A 17,368-nucleotide genomic window follows, 5' to 3' on the forward strand; every position below is an offset into this window, starting at 1 on the left:
CCACCTATTGCATTTCCAAAGCCCCTCCCCCCAACTCCCTCCTCCCTACCTTTTATCTTAGCCTGCTGGACACACTTTCCTCATTCCTGAAGAAGGGCTTATGCCCAAAACGTCGATTCTGCTGTTCCTTGGATGCTGCCTGACCTGCTGCGCTTTTCCAGCAACACATTTTCACCTCCACATCATGGCTACCTTGAATGAGGGATTGCCTTCCTCCAGAGAGACTACAATTGTGCCACCCAGATTTACTTCCCCACCTCTGCAGCTGGGTCGACTATAACTAGCAAGACAAACCTATTAAATGATCATTATTTAGCTGGGTGGGAAGCCTGAGCATGGGTTTCTGTGTCTACACTTCACCTTGGTGGAGATGGGAAGGTGATGAACTGCTTGCATTCCAACCTACTGCCTGATTAGATAGCCTTCTTGCTGCCAAACATTTATACAGACCAGAAAATAACCTCCTCAACATTTCAGGTCACCTTTTCCTGAGGAACAGAACCTTACCTTTCAGATCAACACTTTGCATCTATCTACTCAACGCTGAACTCAACAACTTTAGGTTATGACTCCAGTCTCCATCATGTTCTGTGTTTTCATTTCCTCGCTTTTTTAATTATTTTGCTGGATCAGTCTTCATTTTTAAAAACTATTTTCAGATTACATCCAAATGGTCTTGTATAACCATCCATGCCTCATTTAGACATAACTTTGGTTTCTTTATTGTATCTGTTATCCCTCTCTTTGGTTGTTATATCACAAAATCTTTTACATTTGATTTCTCCTTCGCCTGACCCTATCACAGACCTTCATTTGAGTTCTTCTGGTCTCCCCCAACTACTTCATACTGTCTGAAAACATGCTTACGTTTTAACTTTTCTTCAATTCTGTTGAGAAGATCCCTTAACCCAAAACGTTAACCCTATTTCTGTCCTCTGAGCCTGAGTTTTTCCAGCATTTGTTTTGTTTCTCATTATCGTGTTGGTGAGTGCAGTGCCAGTGTGTATTGGGGGTGCATGTTACTGTTGAGTTTGTGGCAATGTAATACAATTGCAACCAAAATTGTGCAGTAAATAGTGCTACAGTTAAAATTGTGTTGACAATTGATTATCAACATTGTTGTGTATAGTCGGTTATCTTATTGCATCATATTCATTGCGTGTTTTTGCGGACACGGTATTTAATATGGAACAAATTCTGTGCAGTACATTCCAAGCTGTACACATGTGTATCTTGTTCAGAGCGTTGTTGCTGCATTACATTATTATCACTTGTAGTTGTACAGACTACAGTTAGACTGTGTATCGTGCAAGTGTATCACCACAATAACTAACCATGAAGCTATTGCAGGGAAGGAGTTCATTTGACCTGTCTTGTTCATTCTAGCTATAATGTAAGGCAATCTAGCTCATCCTACTCTCCTGTTATTTTCCTGTGATCCTGCAAATGATTTCTCTTCAGATAATTGTCTAGTTTTCTTTTTTTTTGTAAATATTTTTATGGAGAAAAAAGATTTTAATTTTTTTTACAAAATTACAAAATCACTACAAAATAGAATAACAACCTCATAATATAATGACAATAATAATAGAAAACAAACTACTACTCTACTCCATAAACCACTAAGGAGAGGGAGAAGAGAAAATAGACTTAACCTTTCAGATCCATTCTGAACAGTTCTGAAGAATTCGACCCGAAACATTGACTCAACTTTCTCTCCACAGATGCTACCAGACCTGCTTGAGTTCCTCCAGCAATTTCTGTTAGTGTTTCAGATTTCCAGCATCCACCTTTCTTTGGTTTTTCTCCTCTTCTGCTTTGGTATCATATTTCGCATGTTAATGCTTCTCTGAAGTGACGTGGGATTTTTACTGCTCTGAAGGTGCTATTGAAATCCAAGTTATTGTTGTGTACTAAATATACCACTGTTGTAAAACAGGATTGACACTAGGCCTGTTTCTCAGGCTGGACTAGGGTGCATTCCTTCTGCACATAGTTCACATTTCATGTGTTTCTGTGGATCACACCAGGTTCCCTTTAGAAAATGGCTTTCAAAAACGGTAAACATAAGTTTCAGGTATTTTCCTTCAATGGTTACTGTTAGAATTTTAAAAAAAAATTATTTCAAATATAATACTCTATTATTTTAACAGATGTCAACTCATCCTCAATCCCAATCCTCTTCACAACCTAATTTGTGATAGTTTTGTGAAGGGACGCTTAACAATCCTGACATAAAGGGTTAGTTTGTTTGGGCAATGCACTGAATGTACAATAAGAATAAGAATGTACAATATTCACCCAGGCACACACTCATCCACAATGTGGGATATTTTGAAATGAATGGTATGCTGGTCCAGTTACATTACTTTGCTTCCACATGTGGTGCTTTGAACTGAAGCTTATTTGACATTCAAAGTTTTTGTCAGATCACATTTTTTGTTTGGTGTCCTAATTTTTTAGTACCTATTACAAGCTATTAGATAGAATTATGTGTTTTCAGGCAGTGAAACAGCTGGATTAAAATGCTGGGAGCTGCTCAATGTCTGATAGAGTATTCTTTCTGGTGTATCAAGTTACAAGCCCCTTCCCATCAGTTGCGTTGTTCTATCACGCTGCTGTCACGATGCCTCTTTGCACTTGCTACTGTCTGGAAATGTCAGGGACATATGTGCTTGCCACTTTCTTCACATTTGTACTGCTAGGTGCCTGCTGAATTCTCTGTGCAACAAGCAATGGCACCAATGCAGACGATAGACCTAACAACTATATTTACTGCAACTAGTTTAAAGAAGAAAACAGCCACACCCACCGTCACACAGCAAGCGCGAGAATCCACAACCACAACTAAAAAAATAAAATCATTTGTTTTCTTTGAGGTGGAAATCCTTGATGCCAAGACCAAGGAACAGCTCTGCTTCCTCGACAAGGTGAGAATCTAAACCTTACTTTCCACATGCATTAATTATAGCCATTGATTCTTTAAGATGTAAATATCTTGTGTGGTTTGCTTTTGATCCATGGCTCCTCTCATAGTGCTCACTGAGTACAATGGTGCCCCAGCCTTTGTACGGAGTGGGAAGGTGTTCCAACCTTCTGTCTATTTTTACACCATTTCAAGTGACTAATTAATTTGGAGGGCGTTTTGAAGCGACTTTGTTGGTGTACTTTTAACTAGGTCACAAAGGCTGAAGCCAGGATTGAAGGCTCTTGGAAAAAATTCTGCTTTTGTTGCAGGGCAGTGGAATTTATTCCGACCAGCGCTGTGTTCTTTAGCATCTGAATGTCATAGTAATGAATAGCTGTGTCCTTGGTTCAGCATAATTTAAGACTTCTTTTTGTCTTGAAATTTGCATTTCAATGTATGAGACTCCCTTTCTGCTTCGAGTTTGTTTGCATCTTCTGACTGCATTTTGTTTGCATCTTATTTAGGTGGAGCCAAATGCCACAGTTGGAGAAATTAAATCTATGTTCCATAAGTCATGTAAGTAAAAACATCTGAGGAGACTTTGTGGAAATCCCAATGACAGCATCCTTATCGTATTTTTGAATTCATTTGTCTATTTTTGTGTTCAGTTTGTCCATTTGCTTTATTTTCTTTCCTGTTCTTTGTCAAAATTCAGTTTACGCCACTATTTTTAGTCCAGAGATTTCTTTCCTTAACTGCGTGGAGTTGAGGTGGTTTGTGAAGCAAACTCCCACAGAGGTTATAAATCATTAGCTACAAATCCTTTTGGACAGGCTGACAATTCCTGGATTTTAGTCTATTTATTCCTCTCTCCACCAGCTGCCCTCGGGGATAAATTTAATAATAGTTATTATGAGGATGAAATCTGATAGCTGGAAAGCAGAAAAAAACAAATAGACATAAGGCAGTATGGGAGAAGTAGCAGCTTCAAATTGGAGGTAAATTGGATGTAAATTTGTGTTTTTATATGGTGGGGAGAAAGGTGGATATCTGTATTTAGAGCTCTCTTGCATAGAAATGTAGAAACTAGGAGCATATGTATACCATTAGCCCTTTGAGCTTGCTTCACTGTTCAGTATGGTTATGGCTGATACCCCATCTCAACGCCATATTCCCATTTTCTTCCCATGCCCCTTGATGCCTTTTAAAATTTAAAAATCTAGCTTTCTCTTTCTTGAATATATTTAGTGATCTGCCTCTACAACCTTCTGTGGCAGGGAATTCCACTGTTTCACTATCCTTTGAGTGAAGAAATATTTCCTCATCTAATTCCTAAATGATTCCTAACTCATCCCTACCTGATATCTGAGACTGTGTCCCCTTGTTCTAGACTCCCCATCCAGGGGGAAACATCTCCCTGCATCTGTCCAGCCCTGTTGGATTTTATACATTAATCAGATCCTCTCTCCTTCTTGTTGTGGACCAGACTAGACTCCCTCCAAATATATTAACAAGTTAGCCCAGACCCTAATTTTTTCTTATTTTAAAGACAAGCGTGAATTATTGCATTCTGGATGCAATTTGATTCGTCAAATTACAGGATTTGAAGCAAAACACACTTTATTCATACACTATAGTTAAAATACAAGAAAAGAAAAGAATTGGCTTAGCTATAACTCTATTGAAATGCTTAATAAAATATTACATAAAGTAATTATTACTAATTAACTGTTCCAATATGGGATTACCCATAAACACACCCTTGACAAAGGCAAATTAAAAAAAAAAGCAGTTTATCTCCCATTCAATTCCAGTAGAGGAAGAGAACCCCAACTTTTAGCTGTAACTGAGAGAGGGGGAAAAAAACAGCTCCTCCCTCTTCAAGGCCCCAGTAGAAACTGTTACTGAAAAACTAACAGTTCAGGTTCTGTGAGAGGTTGAACATATCCGTTCAGGCTGTTTCTACTGTTCCAACTTTTAAAACAAGGCCTCACAAACTGTTTACTCTAGTGGCTCCGCATACACTGCTTGTTACCGTTGCCTTAAAACCTCTCTTCAAAGCAAAAGGACAAAATACACCTCTTAAAGCCATAGTCTCATCACAGTCTTCGTGAATACAGGCCCAGTTGAATTAATCTATCCTCACAGGACAATCCTGACATCCCCACTATCAGCCTAATTAGCCTCTGCTCACTCCCTCTATGACAGGAATATCCTTTCTTAAATAGGGACAACATATACTGGAGTATACACACTATACTCCAGGTATGATTTCATCTAGCCCCTGGGTAAGATTAGATTAGATTAGATTAGATTAGATTACTTACAGTGTGGAAACAGGCCCTTCGGCCCAACAAGTCCACACCGACCCGCCGAAGCGCAACCCACCCATACCCCTACCTTTACCCCTTTAACCTAACACTACGGGCAATTCAGCATGGCCAATTCACCTGACCCGCACATCTTTGGACTGTGGGAGGAAACCGGAGCACCCGGAGGAAACCCACGCAGACACGGGGAGAATGTGCAAACTCCACACAGTCAGTCGCCTGAGTCGGGAATTGAACCCGGGTCTACAGGCGCTGTGAGGCAGCAGTGCTAACCACTGGGCCACCGTGCCGCCCACTATAGGTAACTATAGGAAGACATCTTTTGGAATTTCAGAAAAGCCCCATTTTTATCCCAAAAGGAACCTGATATTCCTCGTTTTCTCAAATAGACAAATGGGAGCCTCTTTCAATGTTTGACTGGATTATGCAAATGTTGCAGGCCCTGGAAAACAAGGACAATCAGAAGTGAGTGTGGACTGACAAGTGTCCATTTGCACCACAGTTTTGATAAGATTTGTGTCCCAACTGGAAATGCAGACGAGTTGTGACGATTTTTAAAGCTCCTTGCTCAGGCTTTTCAGGGAGGGTGGTGGTTCAAATAAAATTTAGTGGGCTGCCTATTGCCACCTCCTCCTCACCTCTGACCTGTCCCCAGGAGTCAGCCAGCCAGCCTGCCTGAGGCTCATTGAGGTCCTTAATTAAGCAATTAGCAGCCACTGAAAAGGCTCATCCCACATCCTGTATCTGTTTTCAGTCTGTAGGCGAAGACTGAAGGACAACGACTAGTTTGGCAGCTTTCCCTGAAGGGCTTGCTGGTGAGGGGACACCTCCTCCCGAGGGACCCCCCCTCCCCGACTCCTCTCCTTGGCCCTCCCACTCTCCAACCTGACACCACCACACTCAGCAACCCCCTTTCACACCCTGAGGTTAACCAGCCACTCAAAATCCCTGGAAGTCCAGTTCCGATCCTGTCTTCTGGAGGACAATTCCCTGGAAATCCAGTCTCCATCCTGTTTTCTGGAGGATGGCCTGTAGGTCCACCAGAATCACGGAATTCCTGTGGTGCAGAAAGAAATCATTCAATCCACTGGCTCTTCAAATGAGCCTTGTTTATTTATGCCATTCCCCTGATTCAATCCCAAATCCCTGACAACTATTTCTATCCAAATAACCATCCAATGCCCTCTCAAATGCATCACTTGAATCTGCCTCCATCTAATTTATGGGCACTGCATTCAAACCCTAACTACATACTGAGTGAAAACATTTTATTTTCCTTGCATCATTCCTGCTTCTTTGCAAATCACTTAAAATGTATTCCATATTGTTTTTTGTTCCTTTTACGTTCTCCCCATCTACTCTATCCAGATCGCTCATCATTTTGAAAATCACTTTCAAATCTCCTCTCTAAGCAGGACATTCCCATCTTCCTCAGTCTTGGCTCAGTGGTTAGCACTGCTGCCTCACAGTGCAGGGACCTGGGTTCAATTCCACCCTTGGGCAACTGTCTGTGTAGAGTTTGCACATCATCTTATATGTAGTTAGGGTATGGAATGCAGTGCCCATAAATTAGGTGGAGGCAGGTTCAAGTGGTGCAATTGAGAGGGCATTGGATGGTTATTTGGATAGAAATAGTTGTCAGGGATTTGGGGTTGAATCAGGGGAATGGCATAAATAAACAATTATCCCCCTGTTGATGTGGGTTTCTGCAGGGTGTTCTGGTTTCCTCCCACAGTCCAAAGGTTATGCGGATTGTCAATGCTAAATTGCCCATAGTAAATCGTGATGAGCAGGTTCGGTGCCTTAGCCATGGGGAAATGCAGGGTTACAGGGAAATGAGTCTGAGTGGGATGCTCTTCAGAGAGTTGATGTGGATTTGTTGGGCTGAATGACCTGTCTCCATGTTGTAGGGATTCTGTGAACTACAGTTCCTCATTCCTTTTCATAAATTACTTCTACATTCTCTCCAATGCATTCACATCTTTGCTACAATGTGGTGTCCAAAACTGTAACCAATTCTTCAGCTGAGATCTCACAAGTATTGTCTACAAGTTTAATACCACCTTTTTGCTTTTCTACTCTATGCCCCTATTAATAAAGCTGGGGATATTGTATGCTTTATTAGCTACATTCTCCACCTGTCCTGCCACCTTTAATCATCTGTACACCTATACACCCAGGTCCATCTGCTCCTGCACCCTCTTTAGAATTATATCCCCTATTTTTTATTGTTGTTCATTGTTCTTTCTACCAAAGTGCATACCTCTCACTTCTCTGCATTGAATCTTAACTGCCACCAATTTGTCGATTTTCTTTTGGGGTTCCACACTGTCCTCCTCATAGCTTACAATTAGTTCAAGCCCTGCATCATCTGCAAAATTGTTCCCTATACCCCAAGATCCAGCTCATTAATATATGTCAGGAAAGACGAGGGTCTCAATACTGACCCCTGGGCAACTCCTCTTCAATTGTTCTTTCCACCTGAAAAATACCATTGTTGCCAGGGTCGGAGGATTTGAGCTATAGGGAGAGGCTGAACAGGCTGGGGCTGTTTTCCCTGGAGCGTCGGAAGCTGAAGGGTGACCTCTTAGAGGTTTACAAAATTATGAGGGGCATGGATAGGATAAATAGACAAAGTCTTTTCCCTGGGGTCGGGGAGTCCAGAACAAGAGGGCATAGATTTATGGTGAGAGGGGAAAGATATAAAAGAGACCTAAGGGGCAACGTTTTCACGCAGAGGTATGGAATGAACTGCCAGAGGGAGTGGTGGAGGCTGGTACAATTGCAACATTTAAGAGGCATTTGGATGGGTATATGAATATCTGGTTGGCATGGACGGGTTGGACTGAAGGGTCTGTTTCCATGCTGTACATCTCTATGATTCTATGACTCTATTACTCTCTGTTTCCTGTCATTCAATCACTTTTGTATTCACTCTGCCACTGTCCCTTTTATACTTGCCCTTTAACAAGTCTGTTGTGTGGCACTGTATTAAACACTTGCTGGCAATACTTGTATACTGCATCAGTAGCATTATCCTCACCAAGCCTTTCAGCTACTTCTTCAAAAAAATCTCCAGTGAGTTGATTAAACATGTTTGCCCCTTTAGAAATCTATGCTGACTCTTCCTAATCCATGTGACTACTATTTCCATCATTTTCCACATGACTACCAATTCTATCCCAAATAATTGTTTCTAGAAGTTTCCCACCACCGAGAGCTATCAGTTAACAATGGGCATTAGCTCATGGTCATAAAGTGTGGTGCTGGAAAAACACAGCTGGTCAGGCAGCATCCAAGGAGTAGGCGAGTCGACGTTTCGAGCATACACTTTTCATCAGGAATGTCATTAGCTCAGGGTGCAGCTTGGGTAATCTGTCTCCTTGATAAATAAACCCCTTAATTTAGAATCATTCTATGCCCAAACTCATTACATTTGCAATAAGAGAGCAATTTTAATTTTTGCATTTCTTTTTCAGATCCTCAGTGGTACCCAGCGAGACAGTCCATAAGATTAGACCCCAGTAAGTACCTTTTTGCTTAAGTAACTTTTTAAAAATGACATTTGCAATATTAATTTAGATATGGATAATAAACTAACAAAAAAGGCACTTAAATGTAAGCATTAACAAGAGTTATTTATACGAAACAAAGTAACATGCTGACCTTTCAAATAAAGAAAGATCATAAATTCAAATTAATTTTCAAAAAGCCAAATTTCCTCAGCAGTTTTCCTTTGTTTTTGCCCGTCATTTGGACTGTTTCGAGCAAATAAGGCAGATGTTTGTTTTTAGTACCTTGACTGATTTCAAATAAACTTGGGTCAAGAGAATGACAGACCTGCAACTTCCATAATCTCAAGGACATCTCAAGAGCTTTCCATCCAATTCGAGTACTTTTGTTTTTGGTGCCCAATGTTGTAAGGTAAGATCTGTGACAACCAATTTGCAAGCAGCAAAGTCCCAATAGGCAGCTAATGACTGGAGATACATGAGAAGGGAGTATTCTTTTACAACAAAACTCTCCAAAGGAGATTGGCTTCACAATTTGCAGGAAAAGCTTGGAATGAAAGATCGCATTGAAGGGATGTCAGCACAGAGCCAGTGAACCTTTCATATCACCATGTACTGGTGTAAGACTAGAACTGTTACTTGTGTTCTCCAGCTATTCAGTATTTTGAGTTTATAAGAATGCTCAACAATAACTTACAAAAGGAAATGGAATAGCTGGCTGAAAAGGGGGGAGAAAATACCATGGCTATGGGGAAAGTGGGATTTTTCTTACAAGGTGCAGACACAAGTACGATGGGTTGGAATGGTTTGTTTCCGCATTGTGTAATTCTGTGTACATCACCCTTAATGGTACTGATTGGAGGGGCGTTGGCTTCTGTACCATTTCTAACTGGGTTAATTTAATTGATATATAAACATCAAATGTACAATCTTTTATCGAGAGCAGGATCTTATTCCATTGATTGAATAAGATCAGTGCTGTTCTGACTGCAACCTCAAGTTCACATTAGTATGGTTCTAAATGTACGATCCCTAGATTTTTAAACAGTGACCCTTAGATGTAGATTCTCCCATAAGAGAAAACATTTATCCTGTCCAGACCTCTCAGAATTTTATTCATTTCCAATATATCTCCTCTTACCCTAATAAACATTAAACTTTTCCTGATGAGACAACCTGTCCATTCCAGGTCTTAATTTATTAAAGAAAAACTGAAAATGCTGGAGAAACTCAATAGGTCTGGCAGTGACTGTGGAGAGTGAGACATCGTTAAAGTTTCAGATCCAGTCACTCTCCTTCAGAAAATTTTCTTTTTTTTCCTAATTAGTTCAGTAAACCTTCCCTGAATTACATTTGCATTTCCATCTTTCCTTAAGTAAACTGACTAGTCCTATACACAGTACCCTGGTTGTGTTCTCGCCAGTGTGTATAATTGAAGCATGACCTCTCCTACCTTTGTTTCAATTCCCCTCCCAATAAATGATAACAATATAGTGTATAATACAATACATGAACAGGCCCTGTGCCGATTCCTAGTCCTTATTTAGACCCACTAATTATTGCCCTCTGTCCACCTCCTGTTTGCGTGTCTAATGTTCTATGAGCTTTCCTAATTACTTGCTGTACCTGCATACCAACCTTATGTATTGTTATACACGTTTTGCATGGGGACTGAAGAAATGGGAGTAGGAGTAAACCACTTGGTCCCTGAGCCTGCTCCGTCCGTCATAAAATCATGGCTGATTTAATTGTGGCCCTAACCCTACTTTCTTGCCTAACCCCCATAGCTCATGACTTCAGTATAGATCAAAGATCGATCTATCTGTTTCTTGAATGGCAACATTCAATGGCGTGCAGAACTACAAAGATTAATGACTCTCTGAGTGAGAAAAGAAGCCCTCCACATTTGAATTGTTGAAGTTACCGATGCAATTTGAACAACGGGATCTTCACTGTGGCCTAGGCCACCTCTTTCATCAACAATTCAATTTTGTTTTTAAAATTCGCAGAGCGTGAAGGGATTGAATGCAGCTCTCTACTGACTCTCAAATACCACCCACTGTTTATCTACCTTAATAGTCCTGGAATTTCCAGAATGCTTCCTGCTGAAAGAATCTGCTGACAGGGGCATGTGAGGCGCCTGGTGGATGTGATACTGAGGTTCTGGTCACTGTCCTGAAACAAATACGGATTGAGTTGCAACACAGTTGACCACCCACTTTGATCAAATTGTATGCAGCAAAGAAACCACTGCAGTGAAATACTCCAGGGCTCAGGTTGTGGCCTGCTGACTACTAGGGACCTTCATGCTTTCTCCTGGAAAAGCATGTCTAAATGCCTGTTTATTTGCAAGTCTTAACAGTGAGTAACAGCAGCCAATTTGACTGAAGGAACGTCATAGTTGTCCTCATGTATATACAGTGTTATATGTGCACAATATATATGTGTATGCATAAATATATACATACATCCATTATGCTTCATTGGGAAGGCATTGGCCTAGTGGTATTATCGCTAGAATATTAATTCAGGAAGACTGGGTGCCTCCTAGCAGAGCGCTTTAGGGAACATCTCCGAGACACCCGCACCAATCAATCCTTATTTCCCCTTCCCCCACCTCATCCTAGTTTCAAACTTGCAGTGCCCTTGACTTGTCCGGACTTGTCCGACCTGCCTAGCTCCTTTTCCACCTATCCACTCCACCCTCTCCTCCCTGACCTATCACCTTCATCTCCTCCCCCGCTCACCCATTGTACTCTATGCTACTCTCTCCCCACCCCCACTCCCCTCTCACTTATCTCTCCATCCTTCAGGCTCTCTGCCTTTATTCCTGATGAAGGGCTTTTGCCCGAAAGGTCGATTTCGCTGCTTGTTGGAAGCTGCCTGAACTGCTGTGCTCTCCCAGCACCACTAATCCAGAATCTGGTTTCCAGCATCTGCAGTCATTGTTTTTGCCTTATTAATTCAGGAACCCAGGTAACATTCTGGGGAAAAACCGAAAGAACTGCAGAGGCTGTCAATCGGAAAAAAAAACAGACGTTGCTGGAAAAGCTCAGCAGGTCTGGCAGCATCTGTGAAGAGAAATCAGTGTTACTGTTTCTGGTCTGGTAACCTGGGGATCTTCTGAGGAAGGATCACCTGAGTTCAAATCCCAGATGGTGAAATTGAATTCAGTAAAAGTCTATAATTAAGAGTCTAGTGATGACCATGAAAACATTGCTGATTGTTGGAAAAACCCATCAATAATGTCCTTTAGGGAAGGAACTGCTATCCTTACCTGGTCTGGCCTACATGTGACTCCAGACTCTCAGCAATGTGGTTGATTCTTAACTACCCTCTGGGTAATTAGGGATAGGCATAAAATGCTGGCCTTGCCAATGACACCCATGACAGAATGTTAAAAAAAATTGCTCCCTCCCTGGATCACGGACACTGATCCCAATTGTAATGTTATGACTACAGGGGCGCAGGTCAGCGATTGGAGTGTGTGGTGTTCTTGCTGTGTTTTGCTGAATGAAAACAGAGACATCAGGATGGCAGAGGGAGCTTGGTTAGTTGCCTTTCCCCCAGATTGTTTTGGAAAGAAGCCATCTGGTTCGAGAGCAGCTGAGGAGGAACCTTAGCTCATTGAGGGCAGACCAAATCTCTGAAAGAAATGCAGAATGAAAGAGACATATCTTGCATTTTTCACACTGACTCAAAGTGCTTTGCAGCCAATGAAATAATTTCTCATCTTGTTGCAATGTAGGAAAGGCAGTTGGCAATTTGTGCACGGCAAGATCCCACAAATGGCGAGATAGTGATGATCAGATAACCTGTTTGATCGTTGAGAGATAAATATTGACTGGAACAATGGACAGAGTGATATTTTTATAACCACCACAATAGGGATAGAGAAACCTTCGTTGAATTTTTCATCAGAAAAAAAAGTACTTGTGACAGTTCAGCACTCCCTCAATACTACACTAGATTAATGTTCCTCAGAGCAGATTATGTGATATGCCTTTAAGATAATGTCATCACCGTACCATGACCTGATTTAATGGTATAGAACTCTCTGTCTCCATCTTACTGAATCCACTTGTAGCATGACACAGTGAAGGGTATATGCTACAGTACCTCTGGATTGCTTAGCTTTAACTCCGACCTCTCTCATACCTCTGATGACAGTGTCCATATGTACAGATACCAGGAAGATGTTAAGCATTCATTGAATTCTGCAGTATTACATGACCCACATCTAATTCACAAGTCTTGATAACTAACTTAAGTCTTTCAACATATTGTTTGAAGATCACTCGCTATCACATCACTACTGAAATACCTGGACTTGTACCTACAGCTTTCTGACTGAGTGGCAAGGATGCTCATATCTGAGCCACAGCTGACAAAATAGGAGAAAGTGAGGACTGCAGATGCTGGAGATCAGAGTCAACACGTGTGGCGCTGGAAAAGCACTGCAGGTCAGGCAGCATCCGAGGAGCAGGAGAATCGACCTTTCGGGCATAAGCCCTTCATTTCTCCCTGGACCTGCAAAGGACGTCTGGTGTTCTTCATCCTGAGAAGAATCCAAACACTCAACAAACGCTTTTTCTCCAACTTATCGGACATCAGCTGACACAATAGCCACAAAGTGTACATTTAATATTGCACTCTTCTGGCTCTTTTCCAAATACTTTTAAGATGTTTTTCTCCCTTTTTGTTTTGAAATATTTATCCACTAAAAATCCCTCTGCATGTATCACACTTTCTGCTTGGACCTGCTGTGCTGTGCGAACCTTCAGGAGAAGTGCAGGTGCCTCACAAAATGTGCTCAGCTGCCTTCATGCCTGGTTCTGTGGGTTAACACCAGACACCATTGTGTGGTATGTGGTTTATCACTCAGCTGGACTGTGTTTGCTACAGTCTTGACAGAGTTAGCATGGCAGAGGAATGAGGAACATTTGAAGGTTGTATTAGAAACTGTTTTTGGTCACGTATGTCAGATGGCCCATTTCCTACAGAGTGTTCTGTGTGGTCCAACAGAGAAATGCACTCCGTTATAAATCAGAATTTCTTTCCTTCCTTGTGTGGCTATTGTGTCAGCTGATGTCCGATAAGCTGGTGAAAAAGTGTTTGTTGAGTGTTTGGATTCTTCTCAGGATGAAGAACAGCAAAGGTCCTTTGCAGGTCCAGGGAGAGATGAAGGGCTTATGCCCGAAACATCGATTCTCCTGCTCCTCGGATGCTGCCTGTTCGGCTGTACTTTTCCAGTTGTACTTTTCAACTCTGATCTCCAGCATCTGCAGTCCTCACTTTCTCCTATTGTGACAGCTGTGGCTCAGATATGAGCATCCTTGCCACTCAGTCAGAAAGCTGGAGGCTCAAGTCCAGGTACTTCAGTATTGATGTGATAGCGAGTGATCTTCAAGTAATATAGAGTCATGGAGATGTACAGCACGGAAACAGACTCTTCAATACAACCCGTCCATGCCGACCAGATATCCCAACCCAATCTAGTCCCACCTGCCAGCACCTGGCCATATCCCTCCAAACCCTTCCTATTCATATACCCATCCAAATGCCTCTTAAATGTTGCAATTGTACCAGCCTCCACCACTTCCTCTGGCAGCTCATTCCATACATGTACCACCCGCTGTGTGAAAAAGTTGCACCTTAGGTCACTTTTATATCTTTCCCCTCTCACTCTACACCTATGTCCTCTAGTTTTGGACTCCTACACCCCAGGGAAAAGACTTTGTCTATTTATCCTATCCATGCCCCTCATAATTTTGTAAACCTCTATAAGGTCACCCCTCAGCCTCTGCTCCAAGGAAAACAGCCCCAGCCTGTTCAGTCTCTTCCTGTAGCTCAAATCCTCCAGCCCTGGTAACATCCTTGGAAATCTTTTCTGAACCCTTTCAACTTTCACAACATCTTTCCGATAGGAAGGAGATCAGAATGTTGAAAGACTTAAGTTAGCAATGTTTTTGTCACGTGTGGATTAAACATTATCCTCGGAGTGTCGTTCTTGACATGTTGTAGTGTTCTGATGAGTTGGATTGGGTCCTAATGCTTACTTTAAGTGTGAGCTTTTACAGTGGGTACTGGCAGCCAAACCCGTCATGAGGAGGAACTCGATCCTGTCTTTGATCAAAGTCCAACTGTACAGCTCCTAATGAATCGTGAACCCAAGCAGGCCTTTCCTTAACCTGAGCATTGAGATCTGTGAACTCTACACAGAGCAGAGCAGAACCTATTACTTTGGGGATAAACTTAGGGTGGAGCTCAAATACAATTTAAATTTCTTTACTCAGTCCATGTGTACATTAAATCTAAACCCCCTGTAAAGCCTAATAGTGTCATAGAGTCATACAGCATGGAAACAGACTCTTTAGTCCAAGCAGTCCATGCCAACAATGTTCCGAAACTAAACATAGCACAATATCAGTTTTATTCTGATATTCAAACAGAACAGGATGAAGACAGTAAAGTGAGTTTGGACTCTGTTTCCCCCACACTAGAACCTGCGTGCGGATGAGCTAAGTTGCTGCAAGTGATTATTCAGAATAGGTTCAGTTTGGTTTCCCTTCAGTATATGAGGCTTTTCTCCATAAAGACTGACCACCTCTTCCTGATGTCGTTTCATTCTCCAGAGGGAAAGTGTGTACGCGATGAAGAGATTCTACAAACGCTCCCCGTTGGCACAACTGCTACCTTCTACTTCAAAGATTTGGGTCCTCAAGTGGGATGGACCACGGTGAGTGTTCCTATGGTTTGATCTAACGTGTATGGGGTGAGAGGGAGTAGGGAGCTGGCGAATGGGAAGGGTAGAAATATGGGACAGTGGGGATGGAACAGACTGACGGAGAGAGACAGGAGCATGGCAAGAAGCACACAGTGTGGGAGATGAACAACTGGCTCAGGTCAGGAATTTGAGGGGTGCGGGTAGGCAGTGGATGTGATAGGGATGTCCTAAAACTGTACAAGGCACCAGTCAGATCACAGCTGGATTACTGTCAACAGGTTTGGGCTCATTAATCTCAGGAAAGATCCTGGCGTTAGAGGCAGTCCAGGGAATGTTCGCTCGGCTGATACCAGGTTTGGAGGGACTGTCTTCTGAGGAGAAGTTGAATCGACTTGGCCTGAGGAGAAGTTGAATCGACTTGGCCTGCACTTGGTGGAGTTTAGAAGAGTGGGAGTCAAACCGGTTGAAACACACAGGATTCCTATGGGTTTGATGGGTTAAAAGTGGAGAGGTTGTTTGTGGGAGAGACCAGGACTAGAGGGAATAATCTCAGAATGAGAGGTCGCATGTTTAAGACAGAGATGCGGAGGAATTTCTTCTCTCCTCTCGAAGGAATGCTTTACTACGGTGGGCTGTCAAGGCTGGGTTATTGAGTACATCCAAGGCTGAGATAGACAGAATTTTATGCAGTAACATAATAAAGGGTTCTAAGGTAAAGGCAGGAAAGTGGATTGGAGCATGATTAGACCATCCATGATCTTATTGGAGCAGACTCGATGGGCTGAATGGCCTGTTGTCGTCTTATGAGCTTCTGTTCCTGCCCAACAGGAAGTAGAGCAGTTCCTTTGTCCAGCAGGAACATTAACGGGCTTTGTGTACAGGAGTATCTTTCCTCGCTGACACGAATCATGGATTTGGACAAAATGCCAGCAAAAGAAAAAAAAATCTTTGGCTGAAGATCCAGACTTGAAAAGGTGGTGCAAGTTGATTCCATGAACCATTTTAAAAAGGCTGTGTATATGAGCGATGCCACCACTAGGTGGAGCATTGCAGCCCATAAGTATGAAAGGTGAGAGACTGGGGAGGCAGTGTCACTGGGCTTGTAATCTTGATCCCAGGATGACTCCTGGTGACCATTCGACTAGCTTGTTATTGAATAACAATTGTCCTTTAATAGGGAAGGAAATCTGCTGTCCTTACCTGGTCTGATATATATGTGACTCCAGACCTATAGCAATGTGGTTAACTCTGAACAGCCTTTTAAGCAAATAGAGATTGACTAGTGCACATTCTGTAAGTGCAAAGGTCGCGTCTAGTTGAATGTGGAAAAAATAGTCATGTTGAAATTCATTCCAATCGGGAATTTTTTTTTTAATGTTAACTTTTAAACCAGTTGTAATATCCAGGAAAATACAACAATAATTGCACAATTCTTTGCAATTGGTGCTCCTGGTGACTGATAACTAGCCTGGTCTATGTACAAGTGCAGTACCTGACAATTAATCATAACTGCCCTTTAGGCAATTAGGGATGGGCAATAAATGCTGGTCCAGTGAGCAACACCCTTGTCCCGTGAATTAATAAAAACAAAGTCAGCCATCTGTTCATTGAAACCAGGGTCTCTCCAATCAAAAACAAAATGTACAGACTGATTATAACTGCTGTTGTGCTTTCTTGTCTAGCGAGTTCACCATTTAGTGCCAGACCAGTGTGATGTCACTGGGATAATGCAGGTGGATCATGCTGGCCATAGAGATGTACAGCACGGAAACAGACCCTTCGGTCCAACCTGTCCATGCTGACCAGATATTCCAACCCAATCTAGTCCCACCTGCCAGCACCCGGCCCATATCCCTCCAAACCCTTCCTATTCATATACCCATCCAAATGC

General features: G+C 42.1%; 1 protein-coding gene across 4 annotated transcripts in view; it reads left to right on the forward strand.

Moving 5' to 3' along the window:
- The window catches only part of LOC122554191 (very-long-chain enoyl-CoA reductase-like), a 93,815-nt gene that overhangs the window by 56,406 nt on the left and 20,041 nt on the right, over nucleotides 1-17,368 (forward strand). For 3 of the 4 annotated variants that reach the window (XM_043698837.1, XM_043698839.1, XM_043698838.1), the window contains exons 2-5: nucleotides 2,880-2,930; nucleotides 3,433-3,484; nucleotides 8,718-8,762; nucleotides 15,386-15,489. In XM_043698837.1, the coding sequence (XP_043554772.1) occupies nucleotides 2,880-2,930; nucleotides 3,433-3,484; nucleotides 8,718-8,762; nucleotides 15,386-15,489 (252 nt within the window). Of the gene's footprint in view, nucleotides 1-2,629; nucleotides 2,931-3,432; nucleotides 3,485-8,717; nucleotides 8,763-15,385; nucleotides 15,490-17,368 lie in introns of those variants that run through there. The other variant, XM_043698836.1, reaches the window with a different exon arrangement.

The sequence above is a fragment of the Chiloscyllium plagiosum genome, chromosome 11 (assembly GCF_004010195.1).
Source record: "Chiloscyllium plagiosum isolate BGI_BamShark_2017 chromosome 11, ASM401019v2, whole genome shotgun sequence".
Taxonomy (NCBI): domain Eukaryota; kingdom Metazoa; phylum Chordata; class Chondrichthyes; order Orectolobiformes; family Hemiscylliidae; genus Chiloscyllium; species Chiloscyllium plagiosum.